At 45.8% G+C, this 19,964-nt stretch overlaps 1 protein-coding gene across 2 annotated transcripts in view; it reads left to right on the top strand.

Annotated features, from left to right (window-relative positions):
• The window catches only part of ARHGAP1 (Rho GTPase activating protein 1), a 36,423-nt gene that overhangs the window by 1,007 nt on the left and 15,452 nt on the right, over nt 1-19,964 (top strand). For both annotated transcript variants that reach the window (XM_069965375.1, XM_069965374.1), the window contains exons 2-4: nt 6,383-6,529; nt 9,762-9,854; nt 16,729-16,816. In XM_069965375.1, the coding sequence (XP_069821476.1) occupies nt 6,388-6,529; nt 9,762-9,854; nt 16,729-16,816 (323 nt within the window). In that variant the 5' untranslated portion in view covers nt 6,383-6,387. The remainder of the gene's footprint in view (nt 1-6,382; nt 6,530-9,761; nt 9,855-16,728; nt 16,817-19,964) is intronic.

Raw genomic sequence — 19,964 nt, 5'->3', positions numbered from 1 at the left:
GTTGCCCCTCGGCTCTTCCTGTCCTTGTATCCATCTTTGTCGGCAGTTTATTGATCCTAACATGGTGACATTTAAAGGCACGTAGGCTGGCACGACTTTAAAAACGTCCCCAAATTGCAAATAGTTGCATGAATTTCCATTTCTGTAATCTAAAGCAGCGATCCGCGCCCTGGGTCCAGCATGCTAGGAGTTGTAGTTTTGCAAGAGCCAAGTAGAAACCACTTTCTCGGCATGCTGGGGGTTGTAGTTCTGCAACAGCTGTAGAGGCATGGCCATCAGGGGCTGCTGGGAGTTGTAGTTTTGCATAAAGTTGTAGAGGCATGGCCATCAGGGCATGCTGGGAGTTGTAGTTTTGCATAAGTTGTAGAGGCATGGCCGTCAGGGCATGCTGGGGGTTGTAGTTTTGCATAAGTTGTAGAGGCATGGCCATCAGGGCATGCTGGGAGTTGTAGTTTTGCATAAGTTGTAGAGGCATGGCCATCAGGGCATGCTGGGAGTTGTAGTTTTGCATAAGTTGTAGAGGCATGGCCATCAGGGCATGCTGGGAGTTTTAGTTTTGCATAAGTTGTAGAGGCATGGCCATCAGGGCATGCTGGGGGTTGTAGTTTTGCATAAGTTGTAGAGGCATGGCCATCAGGGCATGCTGGGAGTTGTAGTTTTGCATAAGTTGTAGAGGCATGGCCATCAGGAGCTGCTGGGGGTTGTAGTTCTGCAACAGCCAGAGAGGCACAGGTTGTGGATCAGCAACCTGTAACCTACTACTCTCCAGCTATGATGGTGCCACAACTCCTAGCATATCAGAACACCCCATAGGGCACTCTGTGAGTTGTAGTCTTAGCCCAGGTTTCAGGTCTCTGGCTTTCCAGCCTATTTATAACTACAACTCCCAGCATGCCATGTGACACACTGTGAGTGTTCACACACAGCAGATTTGTTGCTGCAGAAATTGTACAGAATCGTCCCATTCATGCAGATGGCGCCTGCCGACACCATTGCACCTGCTGCAGAGATGGAGAGATGAACTGTTTAATCGCTGTGTGTGACTATCATTCTCCTTACCCTCTTATTACAAGACCGTGACTACATGACTAATCCCGACCTAAGTATACAATCCGCTCATTCAGGTTTGTTTAAGCGGGGTGGTAGTTAAACTTCAGACTTTATATCCCTGGCTCGTGTAAGCTGCATTCTTCTCTCTTAAAGGGCAACTCCACCCAAAATACTAGCTATAAGTGAATAGAGTAAGCTTGCATGTATTAGGGGAGATTTGTTGGGAACGGGGGAGGGGGGGGGGGGGGGGTAGGCTTTGTATTCTAGTAGCATTATGCCAGCCACATGTGAATGGGCACAAATCTATGGGGTATGCTGGGTACAGTGGTAAAACAGCTGGCTACTGCTGCAATATAGAGTGAAAGTACACTGACAGTAAGGACTTTCTTAGCCACAATCAAAATCATGCCAGGGCTATGGAGTTAGTAATCTGCAGCTCCAACTCTGACCCCAGGACCGACTTGGACTCCTGCTCCTTCATAAATGGCCGGTCAGACACCAGGGGAGTTACTTATCACACTGGTGTAAAGTAGATCTGACTCTTCTTCCTAATGTCCTACATGATGACTGCTGAGGTACTGAAGATATAAGCAGCTTCTCCTGTGTGTGCAGTGGATGCAGCCAGTCTCCAGCCTCCATGTCCTGAACAACTCAGAACTAGACTAGATGGAGCAGGTGGTCTTTTCCTGCTGACAATCTTCTATGTTTCTAATATTCATCATACACAAAAACACACTTCTAACACTGCCAGATCCCTGTGATATAGAGGGGTAAGACATAGTGATATAGAGGGCTCAGCCATAGGCCCAGATATTTTTTTCAGCTCTCTGTCAGTGTCTGTGCTCCTGAATCCTTGCAGCCCCACAGGAACTACCCGCTCAGCCAATCAGTAAATGCAGCTGTGTCCCACTTCACTAACTGATTGGCTGAGTAGACATCACAGGATCAGGAGGCCAGTGGGGGACCATGACCAGGGATGCTTCACTGCTGGGGTACGGGTAATTAGGACTTTCTTATTATGATCCCACCACTGTCCCCCCTGGATTTTTCACCTGTCCAGAATACCCCTTTAAAGTGACTCTGTACCCACAGTCTGTCCCCCCCAAACCGCTTGTACCTTCAGATAGCTGCTTTAAATCCTAGATCTGTCCTGATGTCCGTTTGGCAGGTGATGCAGTTATTGTCCTAAAAAACAACTTCTAAACTTGCAGCCCCGAGTCAAACTGCTGTGGCTTAGAGTATCTGTGCCCTAACTTTACACCACCCCTCTGTCCCTCCTCCCCACCCTCTTCATCATTAGGAATGCCCCTAGAACATTTTCTCCTGTCTAAACATTGCACAGGTGCCTTAACGATCCAGCCCATGTGCCGTACTGACACTGGTGATGAATAGTAGAAAATCTGCCAGTGGCATTCCTAATGATGAGAAGGGACAAACAGGTTGTGCCAGTCTAATGCATACACAATCTAAGCCACGGCCGTTTGGCACTGGGCTGCAGGTTTAAAAGTTAGTTTTTTAGGACAATAACTGCATCACCTGCCGAACAAACCCCAGGACAGATCTTGGATTAAAAGCAGCTATCCGAAGGTACAAGTGGTTTTGGGGGGGGGGGCAGATTGTGGGAAGAAAGTCGCTTTAATTTCTGCCTCCGCACACACTCTCTCTTTCAAACACACACACAGCCTGCTGTAGCCATAGCGCACACACACACACACACACGCACACACAGCCTGCTGCATCCATAGTACACACATACACATACACACACAGCCTGCTGTAGCCATAGCGCACACACACACACACACACACACACACACAGCCTGCTGTAGCCATAGCGCGCGCACACACACACACACACACACACACACACACACACACACACACACAGCCTGCTGTAGCCATAGCGCGCGCACACACACACACACAGCCTGCTGCATCCATAGTACACACATACACACACACACACACACACACACACACACACACACAGCCTGCTGTAGCCATAGCGCGCACACACACACACACAGCCTGCTGTAGCCATAGCGCACACACACAGCCTGCTGCATCCATAGTACACACATACACACACACACACACACACACACACAGCCTGCTGCATCCATAGTACACACACACAGCCTGCTGCATCCATAGTACACACATACACATACACACACACACACAGCCTGCTGCATCCATAGTACACACATACACACACACACACACACACACACACACAGCCTGCTGCAGCCATAGAACACCGAAGAAAAGCACACTCCCAGAGAGAAAACACCACAATGAGGACGGAGGTTACTGCTACACTACTTATGTCTTCTCCTCCTCCTCTATATTACACAGGATATCTTCATATCACACTGCTGCTCATATACAATCATCCAGAATCCAGGAAGAGAACAGCACAGATCTCCCCCCCCCCCCCCCCCCCCCACACACACACACACACACACACACAATGGACTCTTCCAGCTCAGAAACAACCTAACTTTATTAGGACTGAGCTTCAGTACTAGACGCAGCCTCTTCAAGGTGTACGGCGCTGCAGTGGGAAACCTGTTGGCATAGATCAGTGATGGGGAACCTCTGGCCCTTCAGCTGTTGCAAAACTACAATTCCCATCAGGCCATGATGGATAGCTAACTCTGGGCATAATGGGAATTGTAGTTTTACAACAGCTGATTGGGGTCAGGTTCCCCATCCTGGCATAGACTTCTGTGTAGCTCTCAATTGTACATTAAGCTTCCTGATACCTCAGTCCTATGTTACATCCGGGGCTGTGTGAACAGTTGGCGCTCGCTGCGTTTGGCATTTGCAGGGGTAAGATAATAGTTGCTTTGGTAACAACATTAAGGTGTAGTGTCCCTTTAAGTGACTCTTTATTTCAATGCCCCCCCACCGACCACACTGGAAATCTTACAGATGTTGGCATCTTATTATTATTTTTTTTTTTTTCTTGCCTTCGTCTATGAGAAAGCGGCAGGAAGTTCAGTTCTCATGCCCATTTCCAGTCTCTATGGAAACTGCTGTGCGGTTTCTAGCCCTGTCCTCTTCTTGCAGCCTATAACCCAGCCTGTGGTTACGGAGTGATTCGCCAGGGTAAAAGTCCTTGCAGGATGTGATCTGAGCGGCTTCTAATGCTTATTATCAGCTGACGGCTGACTCATTCACTACCTTTCTCTGGGCATTGTGCCAACGCCTGTCAAGGTATCCCTGTGCTTCTGCTGCCAATCTCGCTTGTCAGGTTAAGATGGATGTCACAATGAGGGTCTGGATTATGTCCCCTTTGCTCCTACCAGCACATGGTTACCTATCTCTAGTCCAGGCCTCCTCATCTGCCCATTCATCAGCCTTGCCGCAGTTTCCGGCTCTACCCATATCCATAGCACACCCAGACTCAGCCTGAGCAATTTATGTCCCTTAAGGGCACCCGTACAAGGTAGTGGACCTGGGTTTACTGGACTGAATGCAGTCTACTATTGACTATGTTCAGTCTGTTTTAATTGTAAAGTTTACCTGTTGCTATAAACTTTAGGCTAGGTTCACCTATTTTAAAATAGAGGCCGCCATATTAATTTAAAATAACTGCTTCTGTGATTTCCATTGAAGTCTATGGTAACAACGTCCGTTTGCTCAAACAAACTGCTTTTCGCAGCGGCCGTCAAATTAGTGTTTGTGTAATTAATTAGCAGCCATTGTTTAGTGAACAGCGGCCGTTATTTTACATTGTTCACATGTAGATTTTTTTTTTTAGGCTCCTATTACACGGAGCAATTTTTAACGACTAACGATAAACAATCGCAAGCGAGATTGTTTATCGTTAACCTGAAATCGTTCACCATATTACACAGAACAATGGTCGTTATTACGATCGTTATTGCGATCATTAGATCGTTATTGCGATCGTTATTGCAGTAATTTACTCCTTCTGATCCCAGGAAAACAATGGGCAATGTGCAATTACACTGAACGATTAGTGAAAAAATGCGGAACTTGAGCGAATGAACGTGGAATTACAGCGAACAATTAACGATAATTTTAGGTTCATATCTAAATCAATGATCAACTACATACGAGCGATTTTTCGATCGTTGCCTGCAATTACACAGAACGATTATCATTTAAATTAGAACGATATTACCATTTTTCGCACAATAATCGCCCCGTGTAATAGGGCCCTTACTGTCCTTTCACGTAGTTTGCACAATTTCTAGTGGAATTAGAATATGGTGTGAAAAAGCCACCATGTCGGACCTTACCTAGAATAACGTGCCAGCGCCTGTCATTGCAATGATACTCAAAATAACGACCGTGGTATCAAATATCAAAGAGTATCAAATAACGGGCACTGAAAATCGTTGTGTGAACATAGCCAAAGAGCCCTATTACACCAAAAGTATTGGCGGTACTTGGCCGATTACTGTCCGTTCCAGCCGATAATTACTTGGTGTAATAGCCTCTGTTTTAAAGACCACATTCAGCCGACATGTGCAATGCCAGTTGATCGTGGTCTTTCCACAGGTTGAAAAATCAGGATAACGATAGCAACAGTCTGCTGCACGGCGCTCTGTGTAATGGGTGCCACCGCCGCTGACATCAATGGACAGCCCAGACTATCTACAGCTCGTCTGGCCAGCTCCCGACGCTGCCCGGACGAGCTGTTTGCAAGATCCGGCTAGTGTACTGACACAGCCGCACAAACAGCACAAACTTTCAAACAGTGTTGGAGCTCCCAACATCATAATTAATCGTGATACTGGGAGCTCTGAGGTCCACAGAGCACGGACGGTTTTCTGCAGACGTGTGCATTAACCCTTAGCGTACCCTATTGGAGGTTAGGACACGGATAAACCTGTGTTAGTATGTTCTTTGTAACAGTTGCAAGTTCTCCGGCAGCCTTGCCTTCCGTAGGGAACCATTGTAAGACATTGCAGTTGGGCTCCTATCCAAAGAACTCGTGCAATCATTTAGTTTTCTGGATCAGAAAAACTGAGTTCTGCAGGGGGCAAGTAAATAGCAAGCAAACATTTTGTGAGCACATAAGCGCACAGTTTTCAATGTGTAAGGGGCACAAGAGGAGCAATGTTATAGTAAGGTGAGAGATGAGGACTCTGAAGGAGAGTGCAGAGTATAGAGGGTGTGATGCATGTATTGCTACCTAACTAGGCAGATTTGCCGTCCTATAGTAAGGGAAAACTGGGTGACAACCCCTTATACTACACTTTCTTTAGTTTTAGTTTCTTTTAGACCAATTTTTTTTTTTGTGTAATTTGAGATGATTCCTTAAGACAGCGGTCTGGTTTTCCGTTTCTTGCAGAACAAATGATGACCTCAGAAGCGCTGTCAGATCTGCAGGATGACCTGGAAAGAGATGAAACGACTCACTCCCTGAACCAGCTGAAGCTGGCGTCTCTGGATGACAGGAACTGGCCTTCCGACGATGTGCAGGACTTCCCCAAGTCAGGTAATGGTGGCGGCTGCTTGTCAGTCTATGTCGGGGGTGTCAAACTCAAATACACAGTGGGCCAAAATTAAAAACATTGAACAAAGTCACGGGCCAACCTTTAATAATAATTATTGAATCGCGAATGCCGCGACTCTGGCACTGTCAGAGCAGCATGCAGTGTTCCTGATACTGTCAGTGGTGTGTGTGTCTCCCAGCCCCGTGCACTATGATAAATGACATGACATGATAAATTGCTATGACCTGATTAAACCCCAACCCATATAATAGCCAATGCCCCAAAAATTGCCCCACATATTAACCAGCCCTTCCAATAGTGCACAAATAGTAGCCAGCCCCCCAAGTGTCCCATATAGTAGCCAGCCCCCCAAGTGTCCCATATAGTAGCCAGCCCTCCCCAATAGTCTCATATAGTAGCCAGCCCTCCCCATAGTCTCTTATATAGTAGCCAGCCCTCCCCAGTAGTCACTTATATAGTGGCCAGCCCTCCCCATAGTCTCTTACATAGTAGCCAGCCCACCCCAATAGTCTCATATAGTAGCCAGCCCTCCCCAATAGTCTCATATAGTAGCCAGCCCTCCCCATAGTCTATATATAGTAGCCAGCCCTCCCCAGTAGTCACTTATATAGTAGCCAGCCCTCCCCAGTAGTCACTTATATAGTAGCCAGCCCTCCCCATAGTCTCTTACATAGTAGCCAGCCCACCCCAATAGTCTCATATAGTAGCCCCCCCCCCCCATAGTCTCTTATATAGTAGCTATGACGGGCCAGATGTAATTAGAACTCTGAATTGCCTGGGGGGGCCAGGTTACATTAGATTAAAGGTATTCTAAACCCAGCGAGGAAGGAGACAAGGATAGGAATCTGCTAGATATTCTAAACGCAACTTGATGAAATCACCTTGAGAAAGTAGCCATCTATCTCTCATCTTAAGGTGCCCATACACTTGCAGCAGCTGTCAGCCAAATGTTTGCTTGGCTGACCGCTATCCCTCCTGCTCTCCGCATACACATTAACATTCATGTGTTTTCAGTGTGGAGGCAGCTCTGGTGGCGGCTTATCTCCCAGGAAAATAAAAGGGCTTGACCTCCAGGATGCCTGACCCTTCACTTCTCTGACATCAGCAGGCTCAGACTGGTCTTCACTAATGTGTGTGGAGAGCTCTAGATCCTCCACTTCCATATTGTGGGGTAGACCACTGTAACACTGCCTTATACACTAGGAGAGCTGCTGGCTTGTACGTCCTATATCCCTGGGCCCCTATTCACCACGGGATCTTTTGGCCTTCGTCAAGGTGGTAAATGTCAGTTTATTTTTTTTAAGTATACAGCACAGGAGCAATGGGAGCCTGAGACTGGTGTTTGTTACTGTATACAGTGCCACCTGTCAGAGGGCAAGGACCCAACATAGGCAGACATGCCTAAAACTAGGTGCCCCTCCTACCCTTTTGTGGGGACAGTGGTAGCCATGCTGGTTGACACCCACATTTCCAAGTGGCAGCTATACCTAACAATGGCTTACTCTTAGAAGAAAGATGACTGAGCTGCTGCTTCTTCTCATTGTGTCCCCAACACAAGTATAGGAGTAACTGTAAAAGTAGTTTCTAGAGCAGCACCAATTGCCTCTTGATCACACACAGTCGCTCAGTTTTGCACAGAAACCGTTCCCACTTTGTTCCCTAAACTGAAAAATTCCCCCCTGCACGACGTAGTCAGTTTTTTTTTTTTTTTTTTTGGGGGGGGGGGTTTGTAGCATTTTCTATGGAACACTGACTTCTCCATGCAATGTCTGAGTTATATACTTATATATAGTTTTGGGCTACTTTTGTGACTCCTAACATGCCCTGACAGCTCCAGGTTGTGGCCTTCTGGCTATGTGCTCCAGTTAGGACAAGGCTGGATATAGTCCAGACACTTGCTGGCCATTGTTCATAGAAATTTGCACTGGCCATCTGGATTTCTGCAGTGACATCACTAGATCTTCAGTCTCTAGAGGGACCAGCGGCATGGTTTTCTATACTGACTGCATATGGACTGCTGGCACATACTGATACATGTCTCAGCCAGTCAACTACAAAGAACAGGTGAGTGTGTATAGTGACCGATTGCAGCAAACACCATCACACACCCACACACTGTGACAACCGCACACACCCAGAATTAGCAAGGAGTCAAAAAGCTCCACAATAAAGAGAAAAGCTTATAAATGACTGTTTCATTGCAGTGAATGCGCTGCGGCAAAGCTCATGAGAAAGGCAAATGTATATGGGATACAATAGCCAGCATGTACAGCACAATAACATAGGAGTAATGGCAAATAATACAAAATAAACATAGACTATACATAAAAAATATGCTTACAATTCCCAATAACAGATTCCAATGACCCGGATAGTGACCGAGCAGGGATGGAGTCTGTGACATCAGACACAAGGTGTTAAGGCCCCTGTATACGTCAGTCCATGAAGATAAGCCGCAGTACCATGTACAGCCATTGATCAAGAGTGGAGCTATTTCTGATAAGAAAATAAAGTAATAATTGTATAGGGGTAGGATGCAACGTCGATCATTATGCTCTAAGTGTGAACTCTCTGCAGACCCAGTTCATTGTAATGTGGCTGTAATGCTGGCCATACACTAACTCTACCTGTCAGCCTACAGTTATGTCATCGGACTGGCTGAGCCTTCATGTGTGGGGAATAAAGAGGGAATAGGTGGGGAGGTAAGCTGCTGCCATGCCTTAGGGCTCCTTTACATGGGCAGATGTGCACCACAAACTTGCTGATTGGTCCCCGATCACAAATCGGCCAGGCCACATGAATTATCACTGTGTCTGGTGATTGCCGGCCCTTTAAGGGCGGGTTAACACTACGGAATTCTCGCGGACAATGTCCGCGGAATTCCGTCAGCTGTCCACCCGCACGGGCACGCGCTTTTCCGCCGGCTCCATAGACACCATTCTATGGGCCGGCGTATTCCGCAATGCGCTAAAAGAAGTGACATGACACTTCTTTCAGCGTATAGCGGAATACGCCGGCCCATAGAATGGTGTCTATGGGGCCGGCGGAAAGGCGCCCAGATGTGCGGGCGGACAGCTGACGGAATTCCGCGGACATTGTCCGCGAGAATTCCGTAGTGTTAACCCGCCCTTACACAGGCTTGGGTGCTGAGGATTCTGGGAATATTTTCTGTACTTTATTATAACTAATAACTGTTTTGTTTTTTTAATGCAGAGGATGCAAAGGTTTCTCCTGACCCCATCACACACCTGCGCTGGGATGACCCTTACTATGACATTGCCCGACACCAGATTGTGGAAGTGGCAGGTAAGAACCTGGTCCGGGTACACCAATCCATTACTGGGCTTTACATATTGGGAGAAATTTATAAAGCAAATTTTGCAGATGACAATGGTGCACTTGGTGTACATCAAATGTGTTATGTGTATCTTATACTCAATAGACAGTTTTAAGAAGCGTGACAGATTTATCAGTGCTTGGCACCATGATTTTAGTCAAAGTGAGATCGTGCTAAACCAGAAAGGGACGCGGCAGGTCCAAGCTGAAAAGGGGGAGATGGCACAACCCCTTTAGTCTCTCTCCCACTGTGTTTACATGGAACCTGCATAGGAGCTGTATACACAAAATGACAGATCTTAAAGTGTTAGGGGTCACTCAGGTCCGTAGAATTCGGACTGCGGACTGGACCTGGGAGCTCCCAGCATCATGACTAATTATGTCGGGAGCTCCTAAGTAGGTTAAAAGTTTGCGCTAGTGTACTGACACAGCCGCGCAGCTGTGTCAGTACATAAGCATGAACTTTTTAACTGTTTCAGAGTTCCTAACATCATAATTACCATGATGCTCTGACCTCTCAGGTCAAGTCCACAGAGCACCGTTCGCGTACGGATGGAATTCTATGGATGTGTGAATGACCCCTTACTGTGACTTCAAGATTTTTTGACATGTTTCTGCAATGTGTCAGAAGATATTTAACTAATTGGGTCTTCAGACCCCCACCCATTGTTATGGTGCGTTTACACAGGCAGATTTATCTGACAGATTTTTTAAACCAATGCCAGGAACAGACCAGAAACAGGGAACAGGTCATAAAGGAAAGACTGAGATTTCTCCTTTTTTCAAATCCATTCCTGGTTTTGGCTTCCAAAATCTGTCAGATAAATCTGCCTGTGTAAACGCACCATTAGATAGAGCTGGGAGAAGAGCTCAGCTGAGTGCTTTAACCCCCTGCTCACTGCTTAGGCTAGGTTCACACTGCGTTTTCAGCATCCGTTTAACGCATCCGTTTTTTGCAAAAAACGCATGAAAAACGGATTGCAAAAAACTGATTCATTTGTGTGCATCCGTTTTTCCATTGACTTCCATTATAAAAAAAAACGGATCCGTTTTTTTTGGCGGACCAAAACGGACCAAAAAACGTTGCTGACCCTATTTTTGTGGACGTTAAAAAAAACTGATCCGTTAAACGGATGCTGAAAACGCAGTGTGAACCTAGCCTTAATCTGTCTCATTGGCTTCCTGTATAATCCATCTCCAGCAGCATGATGGAGAAAGAAGCGCACAGCTGTGTGCTTCTCCTTGCTTTTGTGATTGGTGAGAGTCTCAACACCTAGACTCCAACCAATCAAAACTTTTGACACGTCTTTTCTTAGAATGGCAGTTACACTTTAAATAAAGATATTTGCTTTACTTTTTATTTTTAATTATTTAACGCATCAGAGCAGTAAACAATGGTGTATTGCTGTAGATAGCCATCATCTAAACTCTTCTTTGGCTGACAGCTGTCTTTTCCAACCCTATCACACACATTAACACTCAGTGTGCATGTGTTCTCCCTGGCTAGAAGGGAATGTGTCGCTGCCAAGACACCACAGGTGGCAGCTCGCCTCCCTTGAGAACTAAAGGATCAGGCGTGTTGAAGTTCAAAATGTCTGATCCTTTTCTCCCCTGACATCTACTATCAGGGGGGAGTCAGGACAAGACCCCCATACACAGACTATTGACTCCTCTCGCCAAGGTTGATAGGTTCATCTGACGTGGTGTAGGATTTATACTAACAGCTCCTCTGCTACTGTAATAAACATAACCATTTTATCCTCCAATTGCCTTTTTCCATTCACTTGTGTTCTTAGCGTACATTTACACAGAAAGATTTGAGATTTCTCCTCTTTTCAAATCCATTCCTGGTTTTGGCTTCAAATTTTTGGCAGATAATCTTTCTGTGTAAATGGACCCTGAGATCATGATGCAGAGGGTGACGTACTTACCCCCCCCCCCCCCCTCCATAACCACATTGTGCTCACAGTAGTTCTCACCCCTATCATTTTCAATGGTTATCATTCCACTGTCAAACAGAATGCACAGGGAAAGACGCCAGGTGTTCAGTAGGCTGGGCAGTGCTGAGTGCAAACTACCTGAGAATCTGAATGTGTTCAAACATGTCTACTGAGCCACCCATCAGGATGTCATGTATAGACTGGGCTGATTTATCCATAGCACGGGTGTCAAACTTGTGGCCCTCACATGTCCCTTGTGAAAACAACCAGTGGTTCTCTAGAAAGGTGCTACTTTCTTTATGCTGACCTGAAACAGCGCCACCCTTATCACTGGGCAAAGTCTGGCATTGCAGCTCAGACTTGAATAAGCTGTAATGCCAGACACAATATAAATCAGAGGCTTTGAGGGTACAAACACACACACACCGTATACGCAGCGTATTTACTGCTGCGATACGCAGCAGATTAGATCTAAATAACTGAACACAGCATCATATCTGCTGCAGATTTGCTGCGTATTTGCTGCGTATACGGTGTGTGTGTTTGTACTCTGAGGGTAAATGATCCAGAATCATCTAAATTCTTCAAATCATGACTCTTCACTGGTTGTGAAGCTACAACTCCCAGCATACTCTTATGCTATAGAGAAGCAATCCCCAAGCTGGGGGTCTCCAGCTAATACAAGACTTTAAAGGGGTTATCCGGGTAACAAAAACAATGTACTAAACAAACCCCCTTCCCAATACCACCCTATGTTTAATATACATGTATTACCTATCTTGCATCCTTTCCCTGTTTTTTTTTTGTTTGTTTTTTTCCCTCATTCTTATCCGCTTTGGATGTGTTAAATCCTCTACTCTGGGTCCACTCTGGCCACCCTCAGCTTCCTCTTCCCCATTCCTTTGTAGACACAGGACATGTGATCTCCTCTCTGGGGGCTGGGTTAGCTGTCTGTTGACTTGTCTGACCCCCCACGAGACATCATCTGCATCATCTCCATGCACCTGTGCTGCTTCCATAGGCTTACATGTTTCCCTGCACCTAGGTTTCTGTAATATGAAACGTTATAGTTCTATCTCTGCTTGCTGTCAGTGAATGCAGACATATGTACCAGTCTTTGTGTCACAGCTCTGTACAGTGTAAGTGTTATGGATGTTCTTAGAGTCTGGATGGAACTAGAATGTTTTCATTCACAGTCAGCAAGCAAAGATCTAAACCTGCACTACACCCCCACCCCGATAAACAGATGCCCATTATGCAGCACATAGCTACACCATGTGCGCATCAGTTCTGCTACATCATCAGCTAGTATGCAATACATATTGGGGTGATGTGATGCAAAGTCAGTGAAAAAAAAACAGTCCTATGTTTGCTATGCAATAGTAATGACAGCAGTGGGTAGGAAGGAAAGCTAAGGGGGCGAGTACGCGAATCGACCAATCAGGGAGATGCATGATGGGAAATGTAGTTTCCTGGCCAGCGCCATCTTGGTTATAGATCGGCTTTTAGAAAAACCTTTAACTCAGGAATGGCAGCAGCTAGAAAGACAGGAGAGGGCTCAAAATATTCAGGGGGGCTTGGTGAGTAAGACCAGCTAGCATTTCATTTTTTTTTTTTTATTTATTTATTTTTTTTGCTTTTAGGTGGATAACCCCTTTAACTCTCAGCTGTCACAGCTTTGGGGATCATTGCCCTAGAGCATGCTGGAAGTTGTAGTTTAGTAGCTGGATGACCACAAATACATATATACAGTGTGTGTGCCCACTTTCAGGACCCCATTGCACTCCTTCTGTGTTTTGCGGCTGTCCGGCATTATCTGCAGTTATTTCCAGGCTTGCTGTCCCTTCTAACCCTCCAGACCAAGACATTTCTGGCATAGTTTGCATAGCACATCATGTTTGCTCCGGCCACAGACTCTAGGACTCCTCAAGTGCTTCTCATAAGAAGCCTGATGACAAGGGAAACTGCCTTTAACTATAAAAAAAATAATAGGAAACAGAAAAGGGAAGCAATGTTATCTTAGCCCGAAACATTTTTGTGTGGTTATAGGGGCATTGCTACATATGAAATAATGTTCACTTCAACAGGACAGAACAATCGATCTTTGTGAAATTATCTGTAGCTTCAGGTGAGGATGGAAAGGGAACCTGTCATCTGTATGTGTAGCACAGAGCTGCAGACATGGGCAGATAACTGATAGGGAGATAAAACAAAGGGTCCTGTCTCTTAAGCCCCTATTACACAGGGCGACATAGAGGAGCAAACGAGCGTTGTCAGCGCCCATTTTCTCCTCATTCCCCGCTCGCTGGTGCTGCTATCACACGCATCGGCAGCGAGCAGGTGAGTACAGTGGGGGCCGCAGGGAGCTGCAGGGGGGCTGTCCGGGTGATTGCTAGATCGTCCGGGCAGCCCATAGAAGATAGCGGTGGTCTGCCGTAGCTGCTGCTGACACTTCTGATCCCGTCTCTGAAGTAACAGGCCCCTTAGCCAATCACTGACTGAGACTGGACAGTGCCACAGCCAGTGATTGGTGACAGGTTCGGAAGTGCTGGAGGCGGCTGCTGTGGGCAGGGAATCCTGTGGAGTCTGGACAGATAAGCATAAGTCTTTATTATTTTCGTATCAGCTATCTGCCCATGTCTGCAGCCCTGAACGTGGTAGATAGTGGAGAGATTCCCTGTACAAGATCATCAGTCCATGGTGTAAATTAGCTGGAGATATTACTGTGCCCTTCTTCAGGAGATCATATACTACAGGGACCGTCCAACTCTATTGGCTTTGTGGTGAGTGGGGGTCCGCCCGCTTGCTTAAGGACTTCACACTGCCGAAAAAATGAACTACACACTCTCCACGCAATAAAGTGTAAGGTGAAATGGTTTTATGTAGAACCTGGGACTGGGGACATTGACCAGTACATAACTATTAATCCATATTACGCCTGTAGGAACTCATAATAACAGGAACAGTATATTGCGACATTCTCCTGTGATATTAATAGCCGACCGTTCCCTCTGCTCTCCTGGGATGCTTGATAAGAGTCTTTTCTCACAACCTCGGACTGCTGTCAGTCTGTGACGGGACTCTGACTTTTTCTGAAAAGGAAATTATAGTGATCGTACATAATGCTAAATGGAGGAAAGTGTATTATAGGGAGTTATGTAACTTGAGCGCATTACCAATGCCATGTGTCATGTTGTATATCTCTTCCTATATTCTAAACTGTAGCTGACACTATACGCCACTTCCTTATTGTACACTTTAAAGTGTAATTCTAATTATTCTGTGATATAATGACCTAGGGGAATGCAAGAATCCTAGTGATTTGCAGTAGATCCCCTTTGTACTTGCTTCTCACTGGGGTCAAGAATAGGGGACCCTGTTTGTTAACACAGTATTTCTTAAAGCATACCTTTACTTTCAAAGGAATATCTAAAACCTGAATGGTCTTCTTACATTGACGCTTCAGAGTGCTGACAGTGATAATACTGCTCTCACTGCTAATGCTATGACATGGTCTGAACAGGCCGCTTTGTGCTGGGGATGATTTACAGTGTACTACTATAGATACCATCTCACAGGAGAAGGGGGGGTTATGCACCAGGTGTTCTGTGAGCAGAAATAGAAATGGCAACAGGACAGGATCACAGGAAGGCTGCATTCACATGTCCCGTAAAATTGTCCGTGGTTGTGGATCCTCGACCACAGACAGTTTTAGGAACCATTTAAATGAATGTAGCCATTCACACCAAGCTGTACATGTCCTACTGCGGATCGCGTCACGGATCCCCCCCACACACCCAGCAGCAGAGATGACAGAAGCACAGAAAACAACTACTCATTTACTCCCCCATGTGGGGGAACATGTGAGCTGACCGGCACAGGAAGAGTAGGCGAGTAGTTGTCTTCTGTGCTCCTGTCATTTCTGCAGCAGGGGGGCTGCACTTCTACTGGAGAATTTGTGCTGCAATCCTCCACCGGTCATCGCTGCGCGGATTGTGTGAATGAGGTCTAAGAAAGGGGTGACTTTACAATAGCAGCCCTAGTCTATGCAGTGAACTTTTGATGCTGCTACTGATGATGAGGGGGGATTACATTCAAGAGGCAGCACAAGTATTTACATAAGGTACAGCTTCCCGGAAGTTTAAGTGGCGAGAGATAAGAGGGAACCCTTGATTTCAGCCACAGCATTGTTCCTCTGAAGGAGGCAGACAAGCTTTTTGCATGCACACAGTTCAAGCTCTCTCCTTCACGTAACACTATTTAAGCCGTTCATCCCAATTCCTGTGTTCCTTTTTTTTTTTTTTTTGTCTCTCTGCTGCCAGAGACAGACTTCCCCTAGCAACAGGCAGTGGACAGCAGTTTGCAGGGAAGCTAGACAGAACCCCCACCTGTAGAGATAAGTGGGTCCCTAGACCCTGATACTTTAAAGTGAGGTTGCATTAAGTAGAAGACTAAAAGTAGGGTAGCAGTGTATCTGATCTTGCTCCTTTCCTTTCTGCTCTCATAGCCTTTAGCAAACTCTGTGCATCAGTAACCTCTCTGCCACCCTACAGCCTGTGATTGACCAGATGATCAAGGGAAAGGAAGTCCAGGTGTGAGTACTGCTGGCAGATAACCCGACTCTGGTCCTGCCCCCTGAAATGGAGGGAATGGGGAATAGCTGTGGACCATGGAAGGGACTCTCAGAATGAAAGCATTAAAATCACCTTGTCACTGCTCTGAATTGTTGGTTGTTGTTGAAAGTTCAGGCATGATGACTAGAAATTATCAGACAAAGCAGGATCTTCTCCAAATCCTCCAAAAGGATGCATTCCAAGCCTTCGAGACATCAACTTTTCCACAGTATCAACTGGTCACTTTTTTTTTTGTTCTTTTGATCATTTATTCCTGCTTTTTCTTTGCAGGTGATGACAAATTTGGTCGCAAGATTGTTGTGTTCAGTGCCTGCCGCCTGCCCCCCTGCCACCAGCTGGATCACGTCAAACTCCTCCAGTAAGTGGCTGCAGTAATCCCAGCGTGCTGTGTGGTCTGCTTGTCCTCTGTGCTTCCAGATAACGTCAGTGCTAACGTCACTCCTAATGCAGGGAGCGCAGGCAGCTGGCACGCTGGGTCCGATGTCTTCCGATGTCCTCCTTGTGGTCCTTACTCTCTCTCCATATTTGGTGCTCGGCCGTCTGCATTCCTTATAGTTTTATTGCTATTTCCAGCTGTGTTAAACCCCCTTCTGTGTCGGCTCCTTATCCAAATTGTAACTTTATAGGGATGTTCATCACTGCTCGTTTCCATGTAATTCATTTTATGTAGTGCTTTTTTTTTTTCTTAATTGGCAAACAGGAAACGAGTATGAGCTCTATCCTAATGGAAATGTTTGGGAAACCTCTATAATAGTAATTGTACCCGGGGGAGATCAAGTGTCCCACCCCCTCTGCTTCCCTATATAAGATGCACATGTTCATGTGGGCCTATAGGGGTTAATTTCTCTTGAAGCACCACCACTTTTATGTCTTTCATTGTACTTCTTTAATCACCTTTTTTTTTTTTTTAATTAAATATAACATTAAATTTGCTGCCTCAAAGGCATAAATCAGATAAACAATACCCATTTAAAAATAACATCTTAATCTCAATATAATTTTATTGGGGCTGCGTTACAGAGAGGAGGGGAGATCGTCACTCTGGGGGCCGGCCAGCCCGTTCCCAGTGCTTTGCGCTGGAATAGATAGGCATCATGCTCAGGAACCAGGTGGCAGTTAAAAAAAAAAAATGATCCCCTTGCCAGCTTCATTCTGTTCATGTAAAAGACACAAAGCGATGTTCTTAGTGGTACATTCACTTTAACAGACCCATTCTTTTCTCCCATTTATTCTGAATTAACTCCAGTGTTTTTTAAATTTACCCTCTAAACAAAGTTATGACACTCATGTTGTCATACCTCTTAGCACCCAATAGTGAGGATCTGGGATCTTCACCACCTTTTTGAATTGAGTATTACCTAATAATGGTGTTAAGTCACATTGGCCCATTATTACCGTCATTTTTCCTTAAAGGAAAAGTCCGGCTAAAATTTTTATTAAAGTATTGTATTTCCTCCCAAATGTTATACAAATCACCAATATAGACTTATTACGGGAAATGCACACAGTGCTTTTTTTTCCCTGCACTTACTACTGCATCAAGGCTTCACTTCCTGGATAAAATGGTGATGTCACGACCCGACTCCCAGAGCTGTATGGGCTGCTGGAGAGGATGATGGCAGAGGGATGCTCAGTGTCCCTCAGTGTCCCCCAGCCATCATCCACTACAGCAGCCACAGCCTGCACAGCTCTGGGAGTCGGGTCGTGACATCACCATTTTATCCAGGAAGTGAAGCCTTGATGCAGTAGTAAGTGCAGGGAAGAAGCACTTTATAAGCATTTCCTGTAATAAGTGTATATTGGTGATTTGTATAACTTTTGGGGGGGGGGCAACACAATACTTTAATAAAAATTTTCGCTGGACTTCTCCTTTAAGTATCGCCAAAGATTTACAAATCTCTTGGACATGTAGCCTCCATTTTCATCTTCTACACTTCAAATATGTTATGTGCTATTCCACCTTCTTGTTTTACCCACATTCCTAAAAACTCCACCTCTTTCCATTTTACCAACCATGTTGTGTAATACGTAAAAAAATGTGGTGGTGCCAGTCCACCTTCCTCTTCCATCAGCCTTTAACCTGACCCTTTTCCTATTCCAAATATGTTTGTTTAAAATTTTATCTTCTGAAATATATTCTTCCCAAACAATATGGGAGCCCCTGAAAATATGTATATCAGTTCAGCGAGCCAAAATATCTTTATTTACACAATCTTGGTAAATATAACCTATTCCATACTTTTTCTTTTGCTGTTTCATCTTATCTAGTTTGAGGTCCACATTCATCCCCCTGTACCTGCCCAGGTCCGTTGGCATCACTTTAATCCCCTTTTAAAAGCAAAAGCAATACCTGACTCAACCTGTATTCAAGAGTGGCACTGTTTCTGGATGGAAAAGCTTTTATTTGTCATCTTACGTGACCCATTAAGTCTCCTTTTTGTTTTAAACCTCTTTTCCTCAATGTTATTCCCAACATGTTTGTCAATAATTTTTTTACCTGAATGACTCCTTACCCTACAAAAACAACAGTATAGTCCAGGGGTACGCAACAACTTTTAGTGAAGGTCCACTTATCGGGGTCTATTGTCAGGTGAAGGTCCGAGCTGAACATCAGTAGGAAACCTATTTTGTTAACTTTTCACAAACATTGTTGAACTATTTACATACACTTGCTTATTAGCGGGAAAACTGGCATTTTTTTCTCTTTCACCTGCTCTTTGAAATTAGGTACAAAGAGGGTGACTGCCTGTGCGCTCTCCCCCAGTAGTATATAACCCCCCTGTAGTATATAGCCCCCAGTGCGCTCTTCCCCTGTAGTATATAACCCCTCGTGTGCTCTCCTCCAGTAGTATATAGCCCCCTGTGCGCTCTCTTCCTGTAGTATATAGCCCCCTGTGCACTCTCCCCCTGTAGGATATAGCGCCCCTGTGCGCGCTCTCTCCCAGTAGTATATAGCCTCTCTGTGCGCTCTCCCCCAGTAGTATATAGCCCCCCAGTGCGCTCTCCCCCAGTTGTATATAACCCCTCTGTGCGCTCTCCCCCAGTTGTATATAACCCCTCTGTGCGCTCTCCCCCAGTTGTATATAACCCCTCTGTGCGCTCTCCCCCAGTTGTATATAACCCCCCTGTGCGCTCTCCCCCAGTAGTATACAGCCCCCCGTGTCCTTTCCTCCTGTCGGCTCTCCCTCTCCCATATAGCCCCCCTGGGTGCTCTCCCCCTCCCATACTGCATGTGACATTAAAAAAAAAAAAAACACTTATACTCACCTGGGTCCGTGTGTCTCCTCTTTTCTTCCCTCTTGTGGCCACACTGCAGCAGTCACAAGAGGCCGCTCTCCCCTGTCCTGGCGCCGGAGCAGTAAGTACCGCTGCGGCCACAAGAGTGACTGACAGGGAGGGAGCCGATGGCTCTCTCTCTGGCAGTGCTGCTGCCGCATGGTAAATATGAGCGCTCGTTAGGAGCGCTCATAATTTCTGTGCAGGGAGCAGAGCTGCAGCAGGGGTCC

This window comes from Dendropsophus ebraccatus, chromosome 4, assembly GCF_027789765.1.
Source record: "Dendropsophus ebraccatus isolate aDenEbr1 chromosome 4, aDenEbr1.pat, whole genome shotgun sequence".
NCBI classification, from domain to species: Eukaryota; Metazoa; Chordata; class Amphibia; order Anura; family Hylidae; genus Dendropsophus; species Dendropsophus ebraccatus.
The sequence above is the reverse complement of the archived record's forward strand: the minus strand, read 5'-3'. Positions and strand labels throughout refer to the sequence as shown.